Source organism: Schistocerca cancellata, chromosome 1 (genome assembly GCF_023864275.1).
Source record: "Schistocerca cancellata isolate TAMUIC-IGC-003103 chromosome 1, iqSchCanc2.1, whole genome shotgun sequence".
NCBI classification, from domain to species: domain Eukaryota; kingdom Metazoa; phylum Arthropoda; class Insecta; order Orthoptera; family Acrididae; genus Schistocerca; species Schistocerca cancellata.
Genome location: NC_064626.1, coordinates 820,595,378 through 820,608,813, shown reverse-complemented (window position 1 = coordinate 820,608,813; position 13,436 = coordinate 820,595,378). Strand labels below are relative to the sequence as shown.

The following is a 13,436-nucleotide window of genomic DNA, read 5'->3' as shown; positions in this document are numbered from 1 at the left end:
ATATAAGACAGAATCTGTCAGCCTGATGGATAAGCAAACACTTTATGTATTGGCCACTTGATAACACATGCTGAGAGCCAAGAGTCACAAAATGATACCTGCACATGTTAGTATGGGGCACTGTAGGTTCCTTATTCAGACACATATTGTGTATTGTCTGCAGTATTGTTAGAAAGCTGACAAATCTGACAAGAAGGACAATATTATAAGTACATGGGCAACATTAAATAGCCCCAGGATGTGAAGAAAAAATAATTCAAGGAGGAAGGTGAATATGATAAATTTAGTTTAATAATAATACTCGCAGGTCAGAAGTCATTATGTGCACACGTATACCTAGCAAACATCACAAACAGTTCAGTTAATTAAAACAGACCAAAGGAGTACATTTATTTATTTTATATATGCACGTAATGGATAGATATAAACACTAGCAAGAAGGTTAAGAAAATCATGACCCACAAATAAGTTTGGTATTTGAAAACACAATTTTTATATTTTCTCTAGAGGCAATGATCTTGTTTCCTTGCATGTGGCTCTCATTGTGACACAAAGTGGTTTATTATTACGGAAAAATTATGGTCCAATGGACAACAAACATCACAGTGTCTAAAAGGATTATTCTCCAATATACAATTTGTCTCTCTTTTTGTAAAACTCAATACTTATATTGACATCTTTATCCTCCACTATTGCCTTTCCCCTTTATTTCCTTTCTACTTTCTCCTACTATTATACTCACCAATTTCTGCCTTATCATCACTATCTGATTGGAGTTTTGAAATTAGTTGCTTCAATGCACTGAAACAATCTCTGTCAAGTTTCTCGGTAAATTTTTGCTTCTTTATTTCATATTCTGCCATTTCAAATCCTTCCAGCAGTTTTTGTTTCTCCATTTCTAAAGTTACCTGAAAACGCATTTTATACTTAGTAGTGTCAGATTAAATATTATAAAATCATTTTTTTCAATTGTACAAACAGGCTGATAGTTTATAATGAATTAACATGTACCACTATAAAAGTGCAGTAAAAGTGCACTTCACTTCTTATCCTTCTGATGTTTCATGTCTAAAAACATCCTTATATTTATCTGAAGATCTTGATGGCTACTGACTTCCTGCTGGTAATGAATAAGAGATATGGCAGTTTATTTAAGGATCTTTAAGGAAACAGTGAGTGCTGCACAATAGTTTAAGTAGACTTATCTACTGTCAATGAACAGTTGCTTGTTGATTCCTCACTAAGAAAAATCAAGAAATATGCTTCCATTTAATTGCAGTGGCACTGTGAAGGTGAATTACGATGTTACTTGTCTTAGTTGTGTAAATGAAGATGGCAGACTCAGAGCTATGAAAGTATTTTTCAGATGATATTAGGAATTGGCAGCTAATTTAGCTAATGGTACCTTGGTATAGATTTCTGTGTAATACAAAACTGCAGCTACTCTTTGAGAGAAAGCACTAGTCACCCTGGTCTAATGTACAGGTAGCAGAATTACCTCATAAAATTGCTTCCCTACATTACCTACATGTGTGTGCTGTAAGTTTCTCACACAATCCACTATTTGAAGAAAACAGTCTTCTCCATGATAAGCAATGAGAATTCCAAAATAATTTGATCATCTGGATCCCAGACTGCAAACATGATTTCCTAAAAACCATAGATCAATATAACACATCTTTTGAATTACTGAAACACTTATATTTCACACAGAATTTCTGTACACTAAATACATTCCTATTAGATTATTTGTTTAGTTTTGTGAGTGGATTAAATATATCTAGATGGGCTGGGCTGGATGCAAGGCTATATCCTCAACAGAAATTCTTAAGCTGGCATATAGGAAAGTTAAGATAAGCCACAGGTTAACAGACAGTAATCGTGCTGTTATGAAGTGGGTCAAAACTACATAGCACATTCAACAGAATAGAAGATCTCTCTGAGTTTATCATCATCTGGAAACCAATTTTTTTTCTCCCTCATACCATTTTATGTTTGAAGTTTACCAACATGTTACATGTGTCAATTTAAAAGACCCAGGTAGAAGAGCATGAATGTGTTGACGTGTATAATGCAGAACAAAGTGATAATGCTTCTTCCTCAGTCTTACCCCAGATACATTTATGTAATCAATGTCAATCGGCATCTGCGGAGGGGGGACGAGATGGGTGGCGCGCGCGCGCACACACACACACACACACACACACACACACACACACACACACACACACAGAGAGAGAGAGAGAGAGAGAGAGAGAGAGAGAGAGAGAGAGAGAGAGAGAGAAGTCCACCTCACCTCTAATATTGTATGTCTGCGGCTAAACATCTCTTCTATTTGGTGAAGAGTAACTTATCCTTGTGTAGATGTTTATATTCTGTGCTGTATGCAGGGGTGTCCCCTCCATACTTTGGTCACCACACTAACATGCTTTGCAGGCCAGATATGGTCCTGCATCACCAAGGACACTGTTTGTACATAGAAGTCATGGTACTCTGTACAATAAAGCTGCCAGCAACCACCACAGTATCTGAGGGCATCAACCTCACCAATAGGCAGAGTGCCAATCACGACAGAAAGCACTGCAGGCAGTGCACTGTCTCCCTACATGACATCACTTGTCCTCACAGCGCCACACGGATATACTTCCACAGGGCTATTTAGACTATCAGGCTATGTTGGGGAGTTACATCCCCAGGCTTCATGCTGGCCTCACCAGCAGCTCACCAGTGGAGTCACTGCCTTTGGCAGGAGCACCTGTCTCTAACACTTTTCAGGACCACAACCTGCCACTGCCAGGTGCCACAACATGCCACACATCACACCAGCAACTATTGCCATCTGAGCTATCGCCTCTGACAACTGTCAATACCCGCAGAAATACTGTTGTCCATCCAGCAGCTACGTAGTTTGACCCATCATCGCGGACTACTGTGCATGTACTGTCATCTCAAGGACATACTACAAGCACCAGGTTGGATCCTAATGTCAATCAACCTCAGCTCCTCCTGCTCTGCCGTCTATCATGACCTGTGAGCTTCACTGTGTAGGTACATTTCAAGTAACATCGAGGAGAGGCACTTCTGTTTGTACTTCAGTTGTATGGACATAATTCACAGACTTTGTATTTGATTTATGTTTTCCATACCAATAATAATGAGTTGTTAATGGAAAGTGTGTGTCTCACTTTAGTCAGTTGCACCACTTGGCATAGGACACGTTAATAATGGTGACAAGTCTGTTTATCACATGTGGTAAAAGCGCATTATGAAATTGTTTTCTCTTCTCTCATCCATCATACATCAGAAATGGTGATGAGGTAAAAAGCTTTCATGTTTCTGTATTCTTCAGGTCTGTTATAGTATCTTGATGTGTAATAATTCATTTTGACAGAGCAGGTTTCCTTTTTAAGTTTGTTCAAATAGATATCATCCAAGTAGATTTTTGCTAGTGTGCTAATTCATTTTGGTGGCCAAGCATTTTCATGCTTCTTGTGTTATCACAGTTTGAAGGCAGTAGCTGAAGTCACATTCCACGATTCTTACTGTGGGGAATGTTTCTCAGTCTATCCAAGTTAGTGACACGAGTTTCTTAGATGTTGTCTTCTTTTTCTGGGTAATTCAGGTGGTTTGTTCACGTGTTGTACAAGTGCGAATTCTCTAAATTGATGCTGCTGGTCTGACATGTTCTCAGACACTGAAGGCTCAGGTTTCAGTTCACTGGCAGTATATTTTTGTGTAAGGTTTGAGTGTCATTTTGTTGTATCATGTCTGTCCCATCATCAGAGCTGCCTTTGTCTCAAGTTGTTCAGTTACAGGAGAGAAAATTCAGAAACTGCTGCAGGATGTAACCCAGCTCACTCAGGTTTTGGCTACTACAGCCACATGTCGGTATGCCGCTCCCACATCTACGCAAACTTTTTGGGTGTTTGACTGTCAGAAGGAGGAGCAACTTATTAGTGGGACAGTTTTATGTGGATTTTTGTTGGACTATTGCCTCCAGATGAGCAGTGCACATGCCTCATTCATGGTTAATGTTGGACAGTCTTCCCCAAGGTGTTTGAGTGAGCTTGTTCATGAACAGTGTCTGGGCTCAGCATCCAGAGGTTTCATTTGGGGAGCAAGTTGGGTCACCTTAAGTCAGGTTGTTTGCAATGTTGTGTGGTGCAGCCCTAGATTTTGTGTTCACAGAGTTCTATAGTGGCAGTTCTGCCATTCTCAGATCAGACCTTGCCTGTGGTGCCTTTGGACACTGACTATCTCATCATCGGCATCTGTCCTGTCAGCACTGGCCCTGTCACGACCAGCCCTCAAGTTGTCACAGGCCCTGTCACAGCCAGCCCTTTCACAGCAGGCCCTCCTGTCGGTGCAAGCCCTCCCCTAGGCCACCCCCCTGTCATCAACAATATCAGTCCAGTTGTCAGTCTGGATGTTGCTGGCTCTTTCATGGCCAGCACTCCCACGCATGTCGGCGGCAACATCAGCCTTTTCGTCAGTCCAGATGTCATTGGACCTGTCACAGCCAGCCCTCCTGCCTTTGCCAAGTCTGTTGGTGGTGATGTCAGTCAGTTCACCAGTCCTGTCAGTGCCAGCTCTTTCTTGGGCAACCTCCAAAGTTGTCACTCAGCCTGTCAGCAATCACGTCTGTCCAATCATCAGTCCACACATCAACAGCCCTGTCTCAGCTGACCCACTGGTGTCACCGCAGCTGTACCAGCAGCTGCTCCTATAGTTGCTGCTGGCCCAGCTGCCAGTCTCACCATTCTTGCTAATACCACAATCCTGTCATGTGTCCTTCCGGGCCTTTGGTTGTGCCTTCATGGAAATTTTGCCGCAAGCCCCGCCTATGCCCAGTCTGCCCACTAATTCATGCAGAGGCCAGTTATCAGTCCCCGATGGGAACTCAATGTGTTTGTTCTATTGGGATAATTTTTTGCTTTAATTAGTAATTCGGTTCAGTATATTCATGTGCCTTGTCTGAGCTTTTGGAAGTTATTAAGCAGTGTTTACGTGTTTCTCTTGTCTTGTGTATCGGATGTCACTGGTCCTGCACTCCATCCTCTGCAGTCTTGTGCAGTCTTACTCAAGTGTCCATGCCATGTCTAGGCTTCTTTTTATGCATAGTGTTTCAGTTCTATTCAAAGCTATTGGTATGAAATGTTGTGTTATAATACTTAGAATTGTACTGGTTAGTTCTCGGGCACATGATTACACACTGGCTGACTGTCTTGTTGCTTTGTGCAAGTTGTTTTGTACCACCAGTGCTGGCACCTGTGTTATGCCTCCTCCCTTGGGTATGGCACTTCTTTAAGACAGTTGTCCCACTTGGTTTTAAGGGTGGTGGGATGTGGTGTATGCAGGGGGCACCACCACACAAATGTGTAAGCTTCATGGGCCAGGTATGGCACCTGTCTCACCACGGACATTGTTTATAAACAGAAGTCATGGTACTGTGTACAGTCAAGCCACCAGCTACTGCCATATCATCCAGGGGCACCATCCTCACTGACAGGCAGCATGCCTGTTGGGACAGAGTGTGCTATAGGCAGGACACTACTTCCCTTTGCTACGTTATGTGCCCTCACAGGGCCACGAATGTACCCTTCCCTGGAGATTATTAAGACTGCCTGCCACTGGACCATGCTGAGGAGGTATGTACCTGGTCTTCACACTGGCCATACCAGCAGCTCACTGTACAGAGTCATTATCTTCACCTTGAGCACCTGTCACTGACTATATGCAGGACTGTCATCTGTCACTCCCGGGTGCCATGCCACATCGCACGTCTTCCCACCATAGCGGTCATCGTATGAGCCATCGCCTCTGACAACTGCCAACACTCAACATCCTGAAAATACGGTCATCCCTCTGGAAGCTATAGTCATCTGAGCCATCATCTCCTACAAGTATTAGCACCTGACATCCCAGAAGTACCATCATCTCAAGGACATTTTCCCAGTGCCAGGTTGGATAATAATGACAATCATCTTCAGTTTCCCCTGCTCCACTGGCTGCCACAAACCATAGGGTTCATTTTTAAGGTACATCTAAGGCAATGTCTAGGAAAGACAGTTTTGTTTGTACTTCAATTCTGTGGACATTCATCTATGGACTTTGTATTCAAGTTCTGTTTTCTGTATCGATAATAAACAGTTTTATTGCAATGTGTATATCTCACTTTAGCCAATCATGCCACTTGGCAAAGGACACTTCACATTCCATCTTCCTTTGATTCATTTTTCCTTGTGATATGCTTCCACTCTATACACCAGGTTATTTGACTTTTGTTGCTATGTGTGTATTTATTTTCTTTTTTCAGTTCTGTCCCTTTCCATTCCCTATCTTCGCTTCACTTGTCTAACTTCTCTTTACATTATCTGGTAACCTACCTGTAACACAGCTCACTGTCACAACTAGCTTTGCGATGATGAACATGTCGCCTGTTCATGAAGCTACGGGTTGGACATTTGCAATTTTGTATTGACCACACATTTCTGATCAAAATTCACTTTGTGGAATAGATGGAATCGTTACAGAGAAACATTTTGATATTTTCTTGAAAACACTTCTGCTTTCTGCAGACATTGTATTTATGTGGGTAGACTGTTGAACAGCTATTTAACTCACTTCTTTCTACACCAATATTAGACTCACTATATGCTACTGTATGTCATCTTCCTTCTCGCATTGCACTTGTGGCTTTTTCAATAATGCCCAAACATACACAGATTTTTGATAATAAATTTATTCAGCAAATAAATGTTCCGCAAGTGGTGATTAATATTCCCTACTGACTAACCAGATGCATGCAATATATACATGCATGAAGCACACACATACCTCTATAATGTCTTTGGAGAAAATCAGAATTCACACAATGAATACTTTTTGTGATTGTCTGTTAACTCAGCTAGTAGTTTTTAAGGAAGTCTAGATCAAGTGCAGTGATAAATTGGATAATGTCATGATGTAGCTGCCAGTTTCTGCATTCCAGAGGTCTTATCTTTTGCAGCAAGGAGATCAAGAAGAAATTTTTCATAGTGCTATTTTGCCACTGCTGGTCTTATTGGTGTGTATTTGTTATATACAATTCCACAACTTTCAAGGAAGACATCAACCACCACTTTGGGTTTTAACAGGTCACATTTTTTATTTATTTATTTATTTATTTATTTTTTTTCATACTGGAGACAAGAAATGCTTCCACTGTGATGACTGTGCTCTTGAGAAAATGCAATTAACCATCATCTGTTTGTTATACACATATTGTCTACTGGTTTTGGTCATGCATATTCCATGTTCGTTATGGACTCGTATAACATCAAAGTTGAAACTTCCTGGCAGATTAAAACTGTGTGCCTGACCGAGACTCGAACTCGGGCACACAGTTTTAATCTGCCAGGAAGTTTCATATCAGTGCACACTCCACTGCAGAGTGAAAATCTCATTCTGGAAACATCAAAGTTATCATAATGAAAGCCCACAATCAATAGTACAGTGCAGCACTTACAATAGTAACAAAGCATGACAGTGATTAACACACTGTGATGCAGTACTCCTACTACAGGTGCTGCACTTAACTATTGATTGTGGACTTCCATTGTACTCAAACCGGTAGACTCATATGTTTATAATAAACAGCTGATGGTTAATAAACATTTTCTCAAGTACTTAATGACTGTTGATTGTCACTTAACCAAAACTTTAATGATTATGCTCCTGTTTCACGATCATATGTATATACTCAAGACTCATATCCAGTTAGGACAGTGTTATAAACTCAAGATCATAGATGGTAGTGTCCAGCATATCTTGTGAAATCTCATTACAGAGAACATTGTTCCACTTTGATGATGGCTTGGGTACAAATTTTATGTGGCTTACATTCAAATTCTTCTGTTAAATTCAATGTCAAAATCTTTACTGAACACAAACTTTTCAGCTATCTTAATTATCATCAAACAAATATTTCCAGTTACCCGATTTTGCACATTCTTAAACATCAGCTGCACTATGATCAGTTTGTGGCCTCACAGAAGACTGCTTAACAGTTTATGTAAACTGGAGATGGAGAGGGAGAAAGGAAAGGAAGGGGAAGGAACTGATGAGATCAGCTGCATCGAGACTTTATTCAGAAGCAGCGGAGATGAATGAAAATGTGTGCCAAACTGGAACTTGAACCCGGGACCTCCTGCTTACTGGGCAGTTGCATTAATCATTGCGCCACCCAGACATGGTGTTTATCGCAAATGCATGGACTACCTCGGCAAACTCTCTGGCTGAGTCACATCCCCACCCAGCATCACCTATCCACGGACCCCATCGGGTCCTGCATGCCTGGTAATTTCAGATTCCTACTGGAGACCGAACGAAAATTTCCATCTGCACTGAAGCTTGTGGATTCATTGCCAACTGAGCCAAATCAATTTTATGAAAGTGTAGTGTCTGCTCTTTCAGACACATCTGAAAGAACAGACACCATGCATCCACATACTTAACAATTATTGAAATTAATGAGTGAGACAGGATTAATAACATGATGATATAAACAACGAAAAGTTTTATTTAAATTACTTACTATCTTATACTCAGCATCCTCTTTTTTCTTCTGTAATTGTTCATACTCCTCACAGCTTACACAATGGAGCAGTTTGCCTCGAAGATAATCACATTCAGTTTCTAGTAGCTGGATTCTGTTGTTTGCAATTGCTGAATCACCTGTGGAAGGAAAAGATGACGCGAAAAAACATTATACAGTCAACTTCTTATTGTTAACAGATGAAGGGGTAAATTAACACATTAAGTTCACATTTTCAGTTGACCAGTTCACGCCGTAGGAATGCAACAAATTCAAAAGAGCAATTTTTTATCATATGATCAAAAGAAGTCTCACTAAACACTAAAAGCTGCCTCCTTTTATAATGAGTGTTAGGGACACAAATATAGTTGTTCAAACATTGTTCAGCATTCAGAAACAATTACTATCAACATCTAACTGCCTAATATTCTTTCTTAAGCAGAATCTATAACACTTTATCATGCTGCTCCATCCATCTGTGATCTATGGTCTATTACGGAGAAGAATGCTCTTTATCTATGTGCATGTGAAGGTTTCCACAGCATGTCATTGCAGTAAATCTTTACAAATTAGTAACCACTTCAATTCACATAGTGTCCACAACATATCAGCTTCTGCCAAACTGGTGTTATATCATATTCCATGCCTTTATATATGAGGATTTAAATCACATAACAATTCAGCTTCTCATCACTTCTCCTGGTGGCAGCTCAACTCATTATCTATCATTTAAACAAGGGGTTACCAGCTGATTCAGCTGACCACGAACAGTTAAACTCATTGAATACTATGGGTTTCAGAGATATTTGCACGGCACTGTATTTACCTATTTACATTAAGTGTAGGTCTGCAATGTCTCGCTGTTTAGATCTAGTGTTGCTACCCAGTCTTAAGTCTTATAGCAAAAGTATTAAATCTTATAGCAAAAGTAAAAAAACAGTGGGAAAGCCGCCATTAAGTATTGCACTAGCAGCTCCGGATTGGTAGCCACAGATTGGTGATATGTGGTTCAAAATAACATACAGCAGAACCTCAATTATCCGACCTTCACTTAATCTACTCCTCAGATTATCCGACCATGTGTCTGACCAATCACTATGCTCTGCACCAGCACCAAACAGCGTGCCAGCATTATCAATTGATTTTACTCAATAAACCTACCACCCCATGCCGTGATACTGCTAGCCAAGTCCCAAGTCACCCTTCTGAGTCTGAACCTTAATGAGGTGACATAAAAGCTAAGTTTTTGCCTTCCTCCCCCCCAACCAAATGATCAGGGTGTTATTGAGTGGATAAAATGGCATTACAGGAGGCAATATTTCACTGTACTCTTCAAGAAAACAGAAGATGGTTTTGATCTTTTTGAAACAGTGAAAAGCCTCAACATAAAAGATGCAAGTTGCACAGCTGCCAAAGCTTGAGAAGAACTTAAGAAAACAATTCCACAAAGATCATGGAAGAAGGCTTGTCCTAACCTAAATCAAGAGCAAGAGCTTACACAAAACTAATGAGTCAGACACTAGATTTTTAGTCATTGATCTGCAAACTCTTCAGAATGATAAACAACCTGGTGATGTAGAGAAATGGCTAGTGGAAGATGACACTGCAGCTGTTACAAATGAGGAACTTTAAATGATCAGCTTATCGATTTTGTTTTGCAACAGTATAGTGCCGAGGGGGGGGAAAGGGGGGGGGGGGAGGGGACGGACCAAAAGATTTGGCACTCTGTAGCAAAGAATGAGTTCAAGACTGCCCTCCGATATTTGTAATAACAGCCAGCCGCTACAGCTACGAACAAATTGTGCACAAAGAAGTGGTGGGACATAGTCGCAAAGTCAAGGTTTAAGAAATTGAAACAAAAAACATTTCACACTATCTAAATAGATTTGCTGTGAGTAAAATTTTCTGTTGTTTTCCTCTTTATTAGAAATTAATTATTTTTATTTAATTTTGATTTACTACATTATTTTGAGCTTTGTGAGTGACGTGTTTCATTCTCCCCTAATTACCCACACTTTTTTTGCATTCCAACCACCTCTTGGTCCCAAAAGTTAAGATTAATTAAGTTCTAATGTGCTTGTACAGGGACTGCAAGACAAGGCTAGCTAAACTCAGCGGAAAACTGCAGTATACAGAGGAAACGACCATACCATGTGGGGTGGATGATGTCACCAAATCAGGGCAAGTCTCTTGTTATGGGTGACACAATTAGGTGCCAGATTTTAATGAAACAAGTGCATCTCAGAGCAATATAAACATGTTTGAATTTTGAGGCAGAGGCACTAGCTTTTGCCAGAGTTCAGCAGCACCAGTGCGACACCTAGGCCACACCGGACAGCGAAACAACTAGGAATCACCAGCAGCAGCCACTGCCAACACTAAGTTCCTCAAGGGACTTGGTGCCATAACACCACCAACCTGCTGTCCGTGCCTGCAGCCACCAGTGCCAAGTGCCCTTCCAGAGGCTTAGTGCCACAGCACCAGCTGCTGTCTGACTCCTGTCAGAGAGCAATGGGTCAAATCCTACGCACAGCAGTCTCCACAGTGGCTGAGTGTGTGGACGAGGGACCATCCCAGATGTCAGTGCTGATGGACCAGTAGCATGCTGCTGACATCACAACCATAGCCTACAGAGGCCACTGAGCACCCACAGGCCTGCCGTCAGGATTGCAGGGTGCCTATGTAGCATCCTGTCAATGGAGTGGAGGCCCCTGCCCAAGCATCAGCAACAGCAACAGCCAGCCCCAACAAAATGAGGTGTGTTTTGCCTCGCCGAACCAGGATGAAGCATGCGCAGAGAAAGAATAAAGTCCTCTTTATTGTCAGCAATGTTTCCACAGGGCCCAACTTGCCGTCACTACCACTACCATTCACCCCAACTGCTCTTATCAGAATGGTGTCAAAGTGGTCGTCTCCTCTGTTCACTCTTCAGAGTGGTACACCAGTAGTTGTCTCCTCTGGTCACTCTTCAGAGTGGTACCACAGTAGTTGTCTCCTCTGGGCACTCTTTAGAGTGGTGCCAGGGGAGCTGACATCACAACAGTCAGCAGCAGAGGATGTGCTACCCTCCCCAGCATGACATCGCATCACGGCTTAAAATATCGTCATTTGGTGTGAGAGATACCATATTGTTCTTTTGTGGTGACGATCATGCGATTAAGGATTAAGGAACTTGATAATAGTAGGGTTACTTTTGTAACACTGGAGGAGTTATCACAGTTGAAGGGAAATTCTAGAGATGAATTGTTAGTACCTATGTGTTTTACACAGTACAACTTGGTTGAGCATTCTGCCCTTGTGCCAAGTTTGCAGCAGTTGTTTGTTTTACATGTAATCATTTTGGGCATTACATATTATCAGTTTGGACGCAAGGCTAGACAATGTAGAGTGTCCAGGTGGCTCATAATTAGACAAAAGAAGTAGGTTGGTAGGATAGGTAGCCAAAGAGCTTACTGTCTGGATTATTGTTGGATTATTTTTTGTATTGTTTTGGGTTATTATTAATTCTGAGTCTTTAAAATGATAATGGTGAAGCAATGGCAAAATTAGAGTCACAAGGTGTCACTAGAAAGAAGGCTATAGGGTTATTGGTGGACCAGGTAGCTCAATTAAGAACAGATAAAGTGGTTTCAGATAGTAAACTATCAGAGAAAAATGAGGAAATAGAGATGTTGAAAGTCACAGGCTCCAGGACTGGATCTGGCTGCTGCTAACCTTGTTTCTCCCTTTTCTTGTAAGTCATCTGACGATGTGTTAGCATTTGTGGAGGATCTCACATAGGGTGTTGATCAGATAAGCAATCATTACAGATAGCAAGGTTATATTTAACAGGATTAGCGAAGTCGTCTGTACAGTGGAGAGAGGTGCTGTGCAAGACACAGACTTTTCATCAACTCAGGCAAGCATTAACAAAGGTGCGGGAAACAGTACAATGCATGGCTTTTCCACAAGCTACTGAGAGTGGTTTCCAAAAGGCATCATGAATCAGGTGAAGATTTTTCAGATAGGATTAGGAAACTGAATGTGTGTGCTTATGAGTTAACACAGAATGAGGAGATAAACAAAGTATTGCTACAGGAAACTGAGCAACTTGGGCTTGATGCTTTTCTGAGAGGTTTGGCACCTAAGTCATCTACGAGGGTGCCCACTGTGGTGCCTAAAGACCTTCATACAGAGGTTAGATTGACACTGGAATATGAGGGAAACAACAGGCATAAGGGATTGAAGAAATGTATTTGCACCAAATGTAAAATGTTTTTAATTATGGACATACGGGGAATGTACAGAGGCCACTGACCATCCATAGACCTACCATCAGCATTGTGGGGTGCCTAATGGCATCCTCTCACCAGGGCAGAAGCCCCTGTCTGCACATCAGTGCCGGCCAACATCAACAGTGTGTGGCGTGTTTTGCAACAATGAAGCATGTACAGAAATTGAATAAAACCTTCTTTACTGTCAGAAGTGTTTCCAAGGGACCCTTTGGCTTGTCAACACCACCACTCAGCTGACAGAGTGCAATTGCAATCATCAGAGTGGTCATCTTCTCCAGGATTATTTGACACTAAGTACTGAGAAATGTCACTTTGCATTTGAAGAAGTTAGCTACAAAGGCTGTGTAATTAGTAAGAGTGGTGTAAGAACTGATCCTAGATTAGTGCAAGCAGTGCAAGATTTTCTGGTACCAGGAATAACCAAGGTGTTACAGTCTTATGTGGGTCTCACAAATTAATATCGTACTTCCATGAAGGAATTTGTAGATATTGCACAACTGCTTACACAATTGTTGAAAAATGGTGTTAAGGTTATTAAAAGACATCTTCTATACCCCATGAGCTGATTTGGCAAAACTGGTTTTTTG

General features: G+C 41.3%; 1 protein-coding gene across 1 annotated transcript in view; it reads right to left on the bottom strand.

The window, feature by feature from the left end:
- The window catches only part of LOC126188363 (centrosomal protein of 290 kDa-like), a 188,143-nt gene that overhangs the window by 45,376 nt on the left and 129,331 nt on the right, over positions 1 to 13,436 (bottom strand). Inside the window, exons 19-20 of the mRNA XM_049929965.1 lie at positions 8,576 to 8,715; positions 743 to 908 (exon numbers count right to left, since the gene is read on the bottom strand). Coding sequence (XP_049785922.1) covers positions 743 to 908; positions 8,576 to 8,715 — 306 coding nt within the window. The remainder of the gene's footprint in view (positions 1 to 742; positions 909 to 8,575; positions 8,716 to 13,436) is intronic.